Source organism: Chiloscyllium plagiosum, unplaced genomic scaffold (genome assembly GCF_037043375.1).
Source record: "Chiloscyllium plagiosum isolate Xiang-an unplaced genomic scaffold, Cpla_swu_hap1 HiC_scaffold_24, whole genome shotgun sequence".
Taxonomy (NCBI): domain Eukaryota; kingdom Metazoa; phylum Chordata; class Chondrichthyes; order Orectolobiformes; family Hemiscylliidae; genus Chiloscyllium; species Chiloscyllium plagiosum.
The window spans coordinates 25,053,021-25,070,098 of NW_028270162.1; the positions used below are offsets into that span (position 1 = coordinate 25,053,021).

The 17,078-nt window shown below is 41.4% G+C and overlaps 1 protein-coding gene across 1 annotated transcript in view; it reads right to left on the minus strand.

Annotated features, from left to right (window-relative positions):
- Positions 1 to 1,003: 1,003 nt before the first annotated feature.
- The window catches only part of scarf2 (scavenger receptor class F, member 2), a 73,269-nt gene continuing 57,194 nt past the window's right edge, over positions 1,004 to 17,078 (minus strand). The window contains exons 9-11 of the mRNA XM_043715623.2: positions 15,423 to 15,547; positions 9,677 to 9,829; positions 1,004 to 3,420 (exon numbers count right to left, since the gene is read on the minus strand). Of these exons, the coding sequence (XP_043571558.2) occupies positions 2,192 to 3,420; positions 9,677 to 9,829; positions 15,423 to 15,547 (1,507 nt within the window). The 3' untranslated portion in view covers positions 1,004 to 2,191. The remainder of the gene's footprint in view (positions 3,421 to 9,676; positions 9,830 to 15,422; positions 15,548 to 17,078) is intronic.

Sequence of the window (17,078 nt, forward strand, 5' to 3'; positions counted from 1 at the left end):
TCATGAATAGTCATTTAATGCAGGGAAACAATGCACAGTATTGAAAATAAAAATGCGTTCATTTTCTGTTCTGTCATGCCTCAAATTCACCACAATATTGTTTGAAGGTTAACTGGATAAATACATGAGGAAAGAAGAGCACCTGGGTTGCTGTTGGATAAAGTAGAGTGGGGAAAGGCTGTGTGGGGCACAAACATTGACTTGGATTAATTGGGTTGTTTCTGAGTTGAAACTTTCATGTAATCCTTCACCAGAACAAATTTGGTAATTTTTCACATATGGATTTTTCAAATCATAGACTCATTCCTGCACTTGGTTCATAGCCTATAGTGTCCTGGTATTTAAAATATTCATCCAGAACAAAAGACATTTGTAATACCACTGCAACCCCAACTTAACTGGGAGTGAAATCACATTTGAGATTTGGAAATGTGTATTTCTGAAGAAGGGCTCATGCTCGAAACGTCGATTCTCCTGCTCCTTGGATGCTGCCTGACCTGCTGCGCTTTTCCAGCAACACATTTTCAGCTCTGATCTCCAGCATCTGCAGTCCTCACTTTCTCCTAGTGCTAGAAATATGGCATACCATTCCTCAGCCAGAACCCACTGAATCTGGAAAGGATTCATCAGTGGAAGAGCAGATATCGCAAGTGCTTTGATGGGATGACAAGTGTAACAAATTTGATGCTGAGCCCAAACTTACAGGATGCCTCAACGTCAGTTCAAACCTTTTCAAGTTCTTCCAGTGAACTCGTGCCTCAACCTCTTTCCCTGTGTAAGTGGCTTGAACAGGGGGCAGTGATGGAAGCCATGTCTGACTCTGTCTGTTGAGGAGATATCAATGGAGTTCCCTCTCCACATTCCTCTTGCCCCGACCCACCCCAGTTCTCCAAATGCCCTTTTTGTGCCGTAGGCTTCCACTGCTTCAGATTTCTAACAACGAGCAGCTTAACATCTACTCAACAATAAATAGTCAAGTGAAGAAAATAAACCAGGAGATGGCTAAAGAAAGAAAATGTTTTATTCCTTTTGTTTGAAATTTTTAATGATTGAAATAAAAAAATATTTTACAAACATCATTGTATATGGAAAGCAGCTGGGACACAGTGCGTCAGGAGTCTCAGTGTACTGGCAGCAGCACAGTATCCTGGGCGAAACAAAGCTTTTCCCTGACAATTATTCAAAGATGGTGAAATGGCAAAACCTTACTGAGTGTCTCAAGTAGTATGCAACACTGTAAATATGTCAAAAATACTTGAAAAACTAAAACTATGTTTGCGAGCTACCGCAGAATGTTCATAAGACTAGCACTGTGGCTGCTGACTACCTCACTGTAGACTCCAGTCTCTGTGCTCCAGTGTGTTCTGTCAATACAATGAACTTTTTAAACTAAACTGACCCTTTCTGCATCAATCATCTCTGATCTCTTGGGCTAACTTTCCAGGACCTCTCTCCCCACTCCAAATTAGTTCAAACAGCATTGGGTCCTTCACCTCCATGATATTTTAGTGCTAAACTCCCTTCACTCCCTGTTGCTACAGCCCTCTGCCAATGTTACACAGGCAGCCGGTTAGCACTGAGCTAGTTTCACACACTGCAATGAGGCACAAAGGCAGCATCTTTGGTCTTTTACCATTTTTGTTTTCATCAAAATAAACATCAGAAGAACCGTAAAATAATAAAATACAAAAGCCAGCAGTTCTTTACTGAGTAGAACAACAGAAAATGTTAAGGAGATGAGGTTTTCCTTTTTAGAGAAAGCTTTGCTTATGCAAAATTTATCGAAATATATAATGTCATAAAAACTCCGATTCTACAGTCCATAGAAAGAAGCCTATCTCTAACAATAGCGGAAATGCCAGAGGCTCTCTGTACCATTACTGATCATCAGTCACAGGCAGTTGTAAGGTTAACGGAAAGAAGACACTGCTTTTAGTCATCTGCCAAGGTAGTGCCAATCCAAAATTAAATGCACTTTTGGTCATGTTCGACCATCAAGGAGGGTTGTGACACGTGAATATATTAGGTTGAAAAGTCAATCATTTTCATTTTGCCTCATGTTGAGTGGACGGGCCACAGCACTGATCCACAACAATGGCTGTGCTGTCCTCGGTTTTACAAGTGCCTTTCTGCCTGGATTTTCCATGAAAGTTAATGAGGTGAACAGGAGCAGAAAGTGTTTGATTTTTGGTTATGACTCTTTAACAGCCAGCACCTGAGGTGGCATCACAGCTGTTTTAGGCTGTGAGTCCAACGTTGCTTCTTTGCTGCGCTTCCTGGGCGGTTTTTTAATCGGTGTCCTTTTAGGTGTCTGGTCACCTGTTTCCTGTTTGGCCTGAGTACAGTTCACTCCATCCTGCTCCTGGTAGTTGCAGCTTTGCCTGTCGTCCAGGGTTGAGCACCTGTCATTGCCTGCTGTCGTTTCCTGATGTTCTGGAGAAGGATTTATCATTTTCTGAAGATTGGTGGACGTTGGAATGATGGCTTTATTTAGCTTCTGGTTATTTGCACCGAATGAGCGTTTTGCTTTCTGTGGTGGAGTAGGCTTTTCCCTCTGCTGCTGAGGTGAAATCAGCCCATTTTGTCTCATGTTAAGCTCTGACTTATTTTGAGTCTTTTCTTTGAGTTGAGCCAACATATTAGCTGTCTCTGAGGGTAGGTGGGGGTGAATGACCTCTGGCCTACCCTTCGCATGTGGTGGACTGCGTGGTGACTCTTTCTCTTCTGCTACACTCTTATCATCGGGCAAAGTCCCAATTCTTTTCAGAGCATTTTGGACAGCACCATTGAGATTTTGCATTTGTTCAGGACTCGCTTTATTTTTCTGCACTTTACTCCCACAACTTATATCGTTGGGAACTGTTTCTCTTGCCCGGTTGAGACCTTTCTCTTTGTGCCTCAATTTTACCTCTGAGGTGCTTCTCTTCTCATCTTGCCTGCCATAAATGCCAGCACATGACTCACTTAAATTCCTCTGTCTACTACTGCTTGTCCCATGATGGCCCTCTACTTGGTTGGCTGCTTTATCCAGCGATGGTGATCTTGTCGCTGATGAGGTGTTGAACTTGCCATGAATCCAAGATAATTTGGGCTTGGTCGAAGGGTCAGGTGGGGGAGGCTTGGTCCTCTCAGGTGATGGGTGCTTGCCACTCATGTTTGTGTTTTTGCTGCTGTTGGTGTTTACACTGACATCGCTGTCCTTGGACTGCTTAGAGAGCCGTGCTACCTTTGCATACATGGCCCCACTGGTGGACCCAGAGCCATTGCTAGAGGCTTCGCTGTCCGATAATTTAAGCAAGAGTGATTCGTTGGGGTCACCTTTCAGGCATGTGTACTCCCCGGCATCCTCTTCACTGATTGGGGGAACTAGCTTTTCTGCCAAGTTCACCTTCTCCCGGACACTGTTCTCCAGAACACTCTCTGTAAAACCAAAGCAAATCTTAACATGAGAATGTTTTTACAGTCACTGACACTACACTGTAAAATCCAATCACCGAGCACCAAAACCTCAAAGAAGAATGACTGACAATTTTTATACCCTTCCCTCTCTCTCACCTCCATAAAATGTTCATATAAAATCTTCACCTTTCAAAGAAATTGGAAAGATATATCTTAACCTCCTGATCAGACAGAAGAATTACTATTATCCATTCAGTTGGAAACAATTTGTAACAAGGATCTTTACTTTGAATATAAATGGCATAAATATTTTTTTTAATTCAACCTGCTCAGGCATGCTATAATACGTTTCTGATACAGGTAGGACTTGAACACTAGCTGAAATGTGGGGACACTACCACTGCGCCAAAATAGCTCTCAAGTTATTTTTAGTCAAGGAACTCAGACATATCATAACACCTCCAGGATAGGTGGCATGTGAACCTAAAGCATCTGGACCAGAGGTAGGAACACAACCACTAGGCCACAACTACCCCCAGTGGCAGTAAGCAATCCATTGTCTCAAATGATAGGTACCAATGACCATCTACTCTTCTCTCAATTCGTAGGAAGGATCTTCATTGTCCCATTTGAGAATGAGGTGGGCCAGGTGGAACAAGTGTCAGAATGGGAGTTTTTAGGTATTGTGATCTTGGGTTCCATAATTTTATGTTTGCAAAAGGACAAGGGGCAAGCAGAATAAGAACAATTAGTTTGTGGGAAGTGGTACTTCTGGTTCTGGCCCAGATAAATGGAAATGAAGATTAACAGGCAAAAAAAAGTGTTTAAATGATGGGCCACATTTAAAGACAAGATGATAATCTTGAGCTTCATTGGCCATCTATCGACCCATTCCATATCCTTTTGTCTGCCTTGAACCCCCCCAAAGTTAACTATGTTTTCAAGTTTTGTATTATCTGCAAATGCTGAAACTGTCCTCTGCACATCAGAATCTATATCAATAAGGTAGAATTAGATGTGGATCATTGATATATGTCTACCTAATAAAATGTTGCTGGTTCATAGTCAGTTTGTTTCATTAATTGGCAGTTTGGACTGGGAACATAACAAATAATAGAGGGGTAATGAGAATAATGCTGTTGATGTGGTGTACATGGACTTGGAAAATGTTATTGATACAATGCTCACAGGTCTGCCAAGAGACAAAGTTAGAGGTCATGAAATAAAAGGGACAGTAGCAAAAGGAATACACATTGGCTGGGTGACAGGAAACAAAGAAATAAATGGGTGATGATGGATTGGCATAAAGGATGTTGTGCAGTTCCCAAGAAATCACTGTTAGGATACTAACCTTCCTGACATATATTAATGATTTAAACTTCATGTACAGAGCACAATCCAACATTTTCAAATTACCTGAAACTTGAAAGCATTGAGAATAGGTAAAAGCCCATCGAACTTTAATGGAACAGACAGACTGGTGGAATGGCAGAAAAGTGGCAGTTGAAATTTAATGGAAAGATTTAATTCTGATAAGAAGATTACGGAGTGGGATGATGTAAAGTAATAATAAACCACACAATTCTAAAGTGACTGCTGGAATAGAGGAATCCGGGTGCATGTACATAAATTATTGAAAGTGGCAAGCCAGGTTGAGAATGTAGTTAATAACGCCTGTGTTATCCAAGGATGTATCTACAGAAACACAGGCCGGGATTCAGTGCTCCACACACGAGATGTGGGAGCAGGGCCCTTTAAACCAAAAGTAACAAGATCCACCCCACGTTTGCCAGATCAAGCATCAATAAGTGCTGACCCAGTGAGCTTCTTGTTGAACCAGGAGTCTCTCTGTTAACATGTTGCCCCACTCAAGGCTGCTAATCACAGGCTCGCAGCCTCAAGGAGCTAAAACGTACCTAGAGAGTCTCAGGCTGTGCAACCCAGAAGTGCTGCATCGGTTGCACTGTTTATGTTTGGGAGAAGATTGCAGGATGTGGTCCATAATGAGAGGAGAATCAGGCGGATCAGGGATGGGCAGGACTGGCAGCTTCATGTTCCAGGATACAAATGCTGCAGAAAGGGTAGAAAGGGAGGCAAGAGAGGAGGGAGAGTGGCATTTTTGATAAGGGATAGCATTACAGCTGTGCTGAGGGAGGATATTCTCAGAAATACATCCAGGGAAGTTATTTGGGTGGAACTGAGAAATAAGAAAGGGATGATCACCTTATTGGGATTGTATTATAGACCCCCTATTAGTCAGAGGGAAATTGAGAAACAAACTTGTAAGGAGATCTCAGCTATCTGTAAGAATATTAGGGTGGTTATGGTAGGGAATTTTAACTTTCCAAACATCGACTGGGACTGCCACAGTGTTGAAGGTTTAGATGGAGAGGAATTTCTTAAGTGTGTGCAAGACAATTTTCTGATTCAGTATGTGGATGTACCTACTAGAGAAGGTGCAAAACTTGACCTGCACTTGGGAAATAAGGCAGGGCAGGTGACTGAGGTGTCAGTGGGGGAGGACTTTGCAGCCAGCGACCATAATTCTATTTGTTTTGGATTTGTATATGATGGAAAAGGATAGACCAGATCGAAAAGTTGAAGTTCTAACTGGGAAAAAGGCCAACTTAGATGGTATTAGGCAAGAACTTTCAAAAGCTGATTGGAGGCAGATGTCGCAGGTAAAGGGACGGCTGGAAAATGGGAAGCCTTCAGAAATGAGATAACCAGAATCCAGAGAAAGTATATTCCTGTCAGGGTGGAAGGAAAGGCTGGTAGGTATAGGGAATGCTGGATGACGAAAGAAATTGAGGGTTTGGTTAAGAAAAAGAAGGAAACATATGTCAGGTATGTACAGGATAGATCGAGTGAATCCTTAGAAGAGTATAAAGGAAGCAGGAGTATACTTAAGAGGGAAATCAGGAGGGCAAAACGGGGACGTGAGATAGCTTTGGCAAATAGAATTAAGGAGAATCCAAAGGGTTTTTATAAATATATTAAGGACAAAAGGGTAACTAGGGAGAGAATACGGCCCCTCAAAGATCAGCAAGGTGGCCTTTGTGTGGAGCCGCAGAAAATGGGGGAGATACTAAATGAATATTTTGCATCAGTATTTACTGTGGAAAAGGATATGGAAGATATAGACTGTAGGGAAATAGATGGTGACATCTTGCAAAATGTCCAGATTACAGAGGAGGAAGTGCTAGATGTCTTGAAATGGGTAAAGGTGGTTATATCCCCAGGACCTGATCAGGTGTACACAAGAACTCTGTGGGAAGCTAGAGAAGTGATTGCTGGGCCTCTTGCTGAGATATTTGTATCATCGATAGTCACAGGTGAGGTGCCGGAAGAATGGAGGTGGGCAAACATGGTACCACTGTTTAAGAAGGGCAGTAAAGACAAACCAGGGAACTATAGACCGGTGAGCCTGACCTCGGTGGTGGGCAAGTTGTTGGAGGGAATCCTGAGGGACAGAATGTACATGTATTTGGAAAGGCAAGGACAGATTAGGGATAGTCAACATTTCCAACGCTTTGTGCATGGGAAATCATGTCTCACAAACTTGATTGAGTTTTTTTGAAGAAGTAACAAAGAAGATTGAAGAGGGCAGAGCAGTAGATGTGATCTATATGGACTTCAGTAAGGCGCTCGACAAGGTTCCCCATGGGAGACTGATTAGCAAGGTTAGATCTCATGGAATACAGGGGGAACTAATCATTTGGATACAGAATTGGCTCAAAGGTAGAAGACCTGGGTGGTGGTGGAGGGTTGTTTTTCAGACTGGAGGCCTGTGACCAGTGGAGTGCCACAAGGATCGATACTGGGCCCTCTACTTTTTGTCATTTACATAAATGATTTGGATGTGAGCATAAGAGGTATAGTTAGTAAGTTTGCAGATGACACCAAAATTGGAGGTGTAGTGGACAGCGAAGAGGGGTACCTCAGATTACAACAGGATTTGGACCAGATGGGCCAATGGGCTGAGAAGTGGCAGATGGAGTTTAATTCAGATAAATGCGAAGTGCTGCATTTTGGGAAAGCAAATCTTAGCAGGATTTATACACTTAATGATAAGGTCCTGAGGATTGTTCATAAACAGAGACCTTGAAGTGCAGGTTCATAGCTCCTTGAAAGTGGAGTCGCAGGTAGATAGGATAGTGAAGAAGTCGTTTGGTATGCTTTCCTTTATGGATCAGAATATTGAGTACAGGAGTTGGGAGATCATGTTGCGGCTGTACAGGACTTGGTTAGGCTACTGTTGGAAAATTGCGAGCAATTCTGGTCTCCTTCCTATCGGAAAGATATTGTGAAACTTGAAAGGATTCAGAAAAAATTTACAAGGATGATGCCAGGGTTTGAGGATTTGAGCTATAGGAAGAGGCTGAACAGGCTGGGGCTGTTTTCCCTGGAGTGTTGGAGGCTGAGGGGTGACCTTATAGAGGTTTACAAAATTATGAAGGGCATGGATAGGGTAAATAGACAAAGTCTTTTCCCTGGGGTTGGGGAGTCCAAAACTAGATGGCATAGGTTTAGGGTGAGAGGGGAAAGATATAAAAGAGACCTAAGGGGCAACATTTTCATGCAGAGGGTGGTACATGTATGAAATGAGCTGCCAGAGGAAGTGGTGGAGGCTGGTACAATTGCAACATTTAAAAGGCATTTGAATGGGTATATGAATAGGAAGGGTTTGGAGTGATATGGGTCAGGTGCTGGCAGGTGGGACTAGATTGGGTTGGGATATCAGGTCGGCATGGACAGGTTGGACCGAAAGGTCTGTTTCCATGCTGTACATCTCCATGACTCCATGACTCTAAAAGCAAGGGCAAGGGATTGACTTTCAGTGCCCAGACAGCAAAGACACTAGAAAGCCAGTGATACTTGGAAATGAAGATACTGGCCATACTGGAACACTATTTTGATGCATACAAGATTAAGTTGGACCATTCACCAGTTTTATTGCTGTTCTTTCCTTCTCGGTGGCTACCTCCTCTGGTACCCTGGCCCTGAGTTCCACCAGACTGAGGCAATTGGAAGTACCATCTCACCCTGTCCAGCAGGCATGTGCCGTGATTCCCTTTGTTGGAAAGAAGCTATTTTCTTTTTTTTTTATTTTTTCCTTTTTTTTTCTTTTTTTTTATCTTTTTTTTTTAAAACCCCCACACTACCACCTAAGTGCAGTAGTGCTTATTTTTTCCCCAGCACCCATGGTGTGTGTGTGCAGGTGTGGGACACAGTGAAAGACACAATGTGCACAAATCTTTATTCAAATTCCACCACCAGGAAGATAGGAAAACACCCGGGTGGCCAGTGACAAGCACTGCCCTTCACATCAAAGGGCAGTGCTGTGTGATCAAAACAGTGAGGGGGAGGGTAGGGACTAAATCAAAATAGAGTTGGAGGGAGAAATGATGCACTCCACTCCCTGCGGCAAGAAGCTATTTTCTCACCTGTCAGATAGCAGGTAATTGGGCCAATGATAAGATGGTCTGAAGTAACTGTTAATGGATGAGTTAGGAACCTTAATTGGTGGTGGAATGGGATGGTGCCCATGGGCTTTATTGCCCAGAACTTGGTGGCTGAGGTGACAGGCGGTGGGTTAGTATCCTTCTAGGGTCAACCTACCCAACTATTTGTCCACCTTGCCACTTCCATTGTCACCTCCAGGGAGAGGAAATTGCACCCATTGAGTTCACAAGCAAGAAAGTTAGATTGAACCTGTAGAAAGCACTGATTTAACCTCAGCTGGAGCATAATGTCTAATTCTGGACCCCACAATTTAGAGCATATGTAAAGACCCGAGAGAGGATATAGACAAGATTAATGACAGTTCAAGGATGAGGAAATTCAGTGATGTAGAAAGATTGGGACTGTTCTCCTTGGAGAATCGATATTTGAAAGAAGTATTCAAAATCATGAGTGTCTACTCAGCTTTTGAGAATCAGAAAACACACATGTAAGGTAATTAGCAAAGGAAGCCAGGAATGTGAGAAAAACTTTTTCCACACATGGTGAGGATCCAGAATGCACTGATTCAAGGTGCGATGAAAGCAGCATGAATTGAGGTTTTTGAAAGGAATTTGATCATTATATTGCCAGGCTATGGGGTAAAGCCAGGGGATAGCTTTAGATGAACAGTCTCATCAGAGGATCAGCACAGACATGATGGTACAATGGCCCCTTTCGATGCTGTAACCATTCTATGGTTACTGCAGAAGCTGAGATGTGATGATAAACTGGAGCTTTGTGACTACATGCAACCACTGACATCTCTACTCACCTTCATGAGGGACACAGTACACAGGACCATCATCTGCTGTATCAAAAGAGGAAAAAGAGCCATGGGAAGACCAAGATGGAGATGGCTGATCCATCATAGATGGTGGTTCGATGAAGCTGCAGTTTAAGGTGTTTTCCATGTCATGATGAGCCACTAGAAGAAGAATCAAAGATTGAGCAAAAGGATGACTGAGTCCAGCCTAAAGAAACATCTGCACATTACAGTCACCTGTCACCAATCAATGACGTGTCTGCAATGTGACAGTTGAGAGAAATGTCAAATGACAATTGCACCATATTGACTTGTGTCATAGCATTCAGAACTACACCACACCCCATTAAAATATACTTAATATTTTAACCCCAACAATCCTGGACTGAGTAATATTTAAAATATCTCATACTTTGTGTACCAGTTTTCCTTTTGTCTTTTTAAACATATATTGCTTGGTCTTACTTTTCTGCCTTAAAGTCCAGATTTATGCTATTTATCTGTACTGGTTAATATTTTATGCACTCTTATCAAGGTAAAGTAAGATGTATGAGTCACCATAGTCCTACAGGATCCATAGAGCTCCTTTCTCATTAGAGACAGAGAGAGAAGGCTCGTACTGATTTAACCGGAGGATCACTGTGCATTAAATGCTGGGAGAGGTTGAGGACAGTCCATCAAGGTAACCTCAGCTTGTGGAGGAATTGAACCCATGCTACTTATTTCTTTTAAATTAACCTATTTTTCTAATTAACCTGTTCTGAATGTCTCTGGAGCAGGTGGGACTTGAACCTGGGCCTCCTGGCCCAGGCACAAAGACACTACCACTGCACCTCAAGAGAGTCCCTTGACCCCACATTATTGGCATCACTCTGTAATGCAAACCAGCAATCTGGCCAACTGAGCTCACCAACCCTCACTTTCATGCTTTTCTGGCCTAATGACCATTGTAAGGCCTCATAAAATATTGTCAGGTGTCGGTGTCATATTAATTGTATTTGACTATATTCAGTCAAAGGACAATAATTTGGGTTTCCCTAACACACATAAGAAAATACTGCTGAGGATTCTTGTGCTGCAGTGACTCTCCCTCTGAGTCAGGAAGTCTGGTTTCAAGTTCCGCCTAATCCAGAGGTGTGTGATAGCATTTTGGAAAAGGTTCACTACAAAATATCAAAGCAAAGATACTGCTGAATTTACAATTTGATTTATTTAGGAACTATATCCTTGAAATGCTTAATTCTACATAAATGGAAGCCTGAGTAAAGGTTGGCTGCTGTACTATCCTCCACCAGCTGGTTTTGTGAAATCGACCAGGCAGCATGTCAATAGGTCATTCAGTGGGACAGCTTTATATTATGAAAATCCACTGTTCTGTGACTATCAAATGGGACTACCACCTCCTATTCTGATTATGCTATATCTGTATCTGACAATACCCATGCTTCCCTCCTGCAGTGAATAATGATTCTTGACTAAGTGTAAAACGGTGTTGACATGGCATGAGCACAGGATTTAACAATTGCTTCTGCTCCACATGACAAGCTCTTGAAGATACTTCTTCTAACAGGACGAAGGCAGGAGGGTGATGAAATCCACCATTGCCTGCCCCAATCTTTTGCCCTGACATAGCCTCATGTACTTTGTGCCCTTCTCGTGCTGAACGGCATTTCAAATTGGGAAGTCACAGGATGCTAACTAAACTGTTTACTAACACAGATGTAATACCTTGGTGATGCCACAGGAAGATGTGAAGAATTTCTAATCTTTGCAATTTTGCTGGTGTGCTGCTTTGATGTGGTTATGTCATTAGCTGTAATAGCAGCTGTGGGTGATTATGGCTGATTTGTGCTAATCATGGCCTCCACATCTACCTCCTTAATACACAGCAACTGGTGCAGGAAAGAAAATAATATTACAGGCAAGCTGCCAGGCTGCTTAGATGAAGCCAAGCATTAGCTTTCTGTTAGTACAGACTAGCAGCAGTTTCAAAACTAACAATGGTGGACTAGACATGGGAATATGGTCATTTTTGGAGACCCAGATCATAATAGGCTGCAATGTTCTTTACTAAGTTGGTGAAGACTAATTCCTGGGTTATGTTGGTGAAGACTGTTGAATGAGGTCTTTGGTTCTGCTGAGGAGTACATTAAGTTCCAACTAATTTGATGATGTCATAAAGATTAGGGAGGGGACATTTGGAGAACAGATATAAGTTTCAAAGGAACTTATAGTCTTTACAAAAATGTCCATCTTACCAATCTGACTTGTATCTAGTTGATGTCATGAATAAACTACACCTTGTTTAAGAAAAGAGGCTCTTTTTGTTAGACTACCTAATGGTTTTCTTCTGGCACACTGGACAAAGCGGGTCCTCGAAATCACAAACTAAAAGAAGGACAGTGGCAGCTAAACTCGTTCCTGGTGACCAAGCTTCCAGTCAGCTCATACCATGTGAGGAGGAGGGAGGGGATTCATCATGCAACAAAGACTAGATTGGTTTGTTTTACTTTGCCTTTATGGCACACTTCTTTTATTTAATATCATCCTCAGAATGACATCTTTATCAGCTGCGAGTGTTAAATAAAGAGGAGAGGGAGAAGGTTTCAGCAGAGTGTAATGCCAGCATAAAACAGTGGACCAATTTTAGTGCTATAGACTCTTATGCAATACTTTAAACATTTTTTTTGATGACTCTTCCTAATATCAAACAATTTGTCTTAATAACATTTATTTCTGAACTAATTCCCGTGACACGCCTCGGAACATTTTTCTGTGTTAAAGTCATTCTATAACTCCAAGTCATTGTTGTTGGGTCTGTGACAAAAATAGAGTAATTTTGTCCATTCTTCATGAGCCTTCAGGCTGCATTGCCTAATGTTACTTGAAAAGCTGTTCCTTTAAGAGGCGTTCAAAATGACAGCCACATTCTGGACAATTGTTTATTTTCTGATCTTGTCTCAAGTATATGAAAACAAAGCAATGGAACAACTGATATAACAAATATCAGCTTTTTAAAAAAAATTATATGTTGATATTAATGTTGTAAATCATAACATGTCTTATTTTGATAGACAACCAGGCATTATTCTCTAATTTGGATGGGTATAAATATAAACATCTTGTTAGTCTTTTTGAAATATTGACAGTCTTTTTTGCCATTAAGAGATGTACATCGCCATCTGTTTTGTACCAATGACTTCTAACAAATATTTCTTCAAGTTCAAAGATGGGAGCATTTCAATTAAAAAGATCAGAGACTCAAATGATCACAGAAAAGTTTATATTCAGGGAATGTGTAGTGTCTGCAAATTCAGTGTGCTATCGAGCAGAATTTAATCCAGTCTATCACATTGGCAACTATAGTGGCTGGACTCAGTGCCAGTACCCTGCCACAGTTAAGCATCACCCCAAATAAGCCAGAGGATGCAAGAGGTTGATGTGAAATTTGTAGCTGCCAGTGGCGGCTTGGTATCAATGAGAAAGTTGACACCCAATATCTCCCAAGTCCATTGCAATTCAGAGGTGGCTCAGTGGTTAACTGGGAGCCACAGGGCTTTCCTTTGTCACCCCAGGACTGCTCAGCAAATCTTGTTAGATTTGCTTTTGTTTTTGAGGTGGTTCAGGGGCAGATGAAAGAATTCAGGACCTGGGAGGGGATGTCCTCTGAAAGTGAATACCACCCTTCAGCCTGGGATCTTCAGCCTACCCTCACTGGCCCGTGGCCTGGAGCCATTCTGCATTCCCCAGTCTCTGGTGAATGCATTGTTCAGCCAATGCTCCTGGTATCACTGATGGCCATGAGGTTCTGCTAGTCTTTGATTAGCCAGCAGCACCTCTTGAAGTGGGGCTTCCATTGCCATAGATCTGATACCTAGATAAGGACCAATGCAAGACCATCACTGGGCCAGTTAAATCCCGCCCCATTGTTTCTGCTCATTATTCCTCTTGCTGCTTAATAGACCCATTTGACAATTTTAGCCTAAATCATAGTGGAGTGAAGCTTTTATACTAATGCAACAATAAAATAATTTATTTTCATGTAACACCTTTAAATATAACAGCTAATCTTCCAATCATGTTGTAATAATTAAGTCAGTAGCATGAATGATAATGTCCTCAATATGATGGAACCCAGTGGGACTCATGCCAAAAATGTTCAAGCAGCACCTATAACACACAACCGCTGAGCACAATTTCACACACAGTTGCTGATCTCAGAACAAAGGAAATTCTACCAGAGAGCAAAAGTTGGGAACAAAACCCTGAAGGAAAAGTCTCGAGTTACAAGGCTTGAAGAACTGCTATAGCACCCAATGAGCAGACTGCAGGATAAGGCTGGCAGAATGCACTAGAGTAGAAATAGGTGTGTGTCGTGCCCAATATTCAAGGTAAAACAAGCACAGTGCATGCTAATTTACGTTTCCAATTTAGGGATGGCCTGCTACATATACGACGCCCCTTTTTAGGCAGCTCAGTTGGAGTGCAACAGGCATTGGCACCATAACAGTATAGAAATACGAACAGGAGTAGGCCATTTGGCCCTTTAAATTTGCTCTACCAATCAATCTGATCCTGGTTGATCCAACATTCCTCACAACCTGACCCATTCAGGAATCATCAGTCTGCAAACAAGTCCAGACTAACTTCTAACTATTTTCACGCAGGAACAGGTAAAGGTGGGCTATTTAACCTCTTGAACATATTACAAAATAATAATCTTGATCTTTGTATTTAATTGTACTGAACATTAAAGTTACAAATAAATACCCATTGAGAAATGGTTTGGGTTGCCTTTCAAGATTGAAGACATTTTAAAACTGCAGGTCCTGATTGGCGAGGACACTCTGAGCTAATATACAGAAGGCACAAATGGTGGGGCAATAATTAAAAATGAAACAATGTCTATAACTACTACATCTTTTCAAGGGTTAATTTGGATTTGCATAACACAGTTTCAAATAGTTACAGAAAAATATAAAACTATTTTATTTTGATTCAATTCCTGGAGAGTTAGGTTTAAATATTTTATACAACAGTTTCCAATGAAATAATCTTGTGTTTTGTAACAGGAAACAGGCTGTTTAGAACTGAAACCAGGGTAATGTCTGAAAAATGTTTGGGAAGTAGCATCATTCTCTGACTTGTCCATTAACAGGTCAGCTCCTGGTCTGAATGCTATAGCATTATTCCCTTGCAATCAATGTAATTAAAGTGTAGAGATGTAGTGTAGGGAATAACCATGCAGGTGTGGAGATATAGACAACACAACATGAGGCAGACTGAACATATGGGACAATGGAATCAGCCAAAAAAGAAAGGCCTCAGGACTAAAACATTCTTTCAGAGTGATATAAGAGCCTCTGGAAAGAAGAGAGAGACACATTAATTTTGTTAAGAAAAAAGCTCATTTTCCTGTGAAATTTTTCTTCACTAAAATAACAAGTGGAGAAGAATTCCTCTTGTGTGTAATGGAATGGTAAGCCTGTTCTTTATAACTGCAGTGCAAAGAGCATCATCATCAAATATATTAAGTGTACAGTATAGGTCCTGAATCAGGCATCAAAGGAATGTCCATCCCTTTCACATCCCTTTTCTTCTTTAAATGTTGACAAATTTTCTGTGCCCTCCAAAGATTTGTTTTTGTTTTTCATTGGTATTCAACAATTTACAAGCTTTTCTTCATATCTAACAAAAAGCACCAACTGGTATACATTGAATATTTTTAATTTTGGGGCAAGAATTGCCTACTCACCAACAACCTTTGGGAACTTTTGGTGCTTAATGGGAATTCTAGGTAGTTTGGTACTGATCTGGCTAAAGGTGCCCCTCAAACGTCTCCGTGCCTGCTTTCCTCTGACAGCGATGGCTTGATTGGAACTGGCATGAGGCAAAACACACAATGTTAGAGAAATGGGGCCTAATAGAAGGTCTCTGTCATTGATGGACCAAAGATACACAACAAGTGATGCACTGGATGCCACTCACGTTAATGTACTCCTGCTAATAATATTCACAAACAGTTTTCTTCCTTTGTCATATCACATATCCAGTAGTAGAACAGATAACAGACAAGAAATCGGTGCTAGGAGATGTGGAACATTTTACTTTAATTCTCAATATTAAAGTGTAGTGATTAGAACGAGATGGACCTCATTGACCACGAGGTTCTTGATTGGTGTTGTTAACCTGGACCAATCAGGAAAGCCCTGGCTGACCAAGATAACTAGGGGGTAAGATAAGGTGGGATTTGGGGTTCGTCCGCATTTCCCTGCGAACTGGTTGTACAGTGGGATTTGGACTTTCTGCCCCTGTCCATTGCTGTTCCTTGCAAACTGCTGCTTATTGTTCATTGTTGACTGATTGTGTTTTGTACAGTCTGATAAAGTAAAAAATATATATAAACAAGGAATTTAGAATCTCTTCGGTTCAGGGGACTAACTCCGTGCTGGCTGACCACAACCAGTGTATTGTGCACATGAAAATAAAGGGTGACTTGGTGGCGGGATACCAGCCGCTATGATTTCACAAAGTCTACCCTATATTGTCTTCATTAACAACAGATAGTTTGATAGAATTCTCAAATACTATCTGGGAGTGTATTCAAGAGAGAGATTTGTTATTTTTTAGATATATTAAAGGCATCAAGGCATGGAAGACAGAGGGAACATGACGTGAGGATGGAGGATCAACCTTCCTCATATTGAATGGTGTAGCAGGCTTAAAGAGCTTAATAGCTCTATCCAGCTCTGAGTTTCTACTTACATACTATTGATGTGTTTGATAAGGTAGGGGTTTGGGCTGTCTTGTAGTCTATTCGTTTTTCATGTGGCTGTGGCATTAGATTATGTTTTAGTGAACTTCAAGCTGAGCTTTTTTTCCATCTTTCAACAAGGGAACATACATTCTTGGTGTTTCTTCTTGTTAAATGCCTTTTCACATTTTTTACAAATGAGATTGATCATCAACTCCATACTGAAACATATTTCCAGTGTGTAACAGGACATTAAAAATTAGATGAGAGAATTAGCTCACTCTCACATAGAGCATATAATGTTGAGTGAGTGAACCTACCTCCACACCCACAAGGAGCAGTGCTAAGTTTGTTAACCCACCCAGACATACATTGGGCAGTTTCCTCTGTATTAATCTATTCAGTCCCACAGGGGGAACACTTTTGATTAAATTAACCTTTTCACATCCATGGGGCAGCAAATCTATTAATCCACTCACCTCAATAGAGATCAATGCGGAATAGGATAACTTGACCACAACTACAGGGGCCAATTCTGAATGAGTTAAATTGGTCATACATGTAGGGTACTATATGGAATAGGGTTAAATCAGTTACATCCATTAGGGACTGCACTGATTCACCTCCTGCTCAGGATAGTGCTGAGTAAGTTAGCCC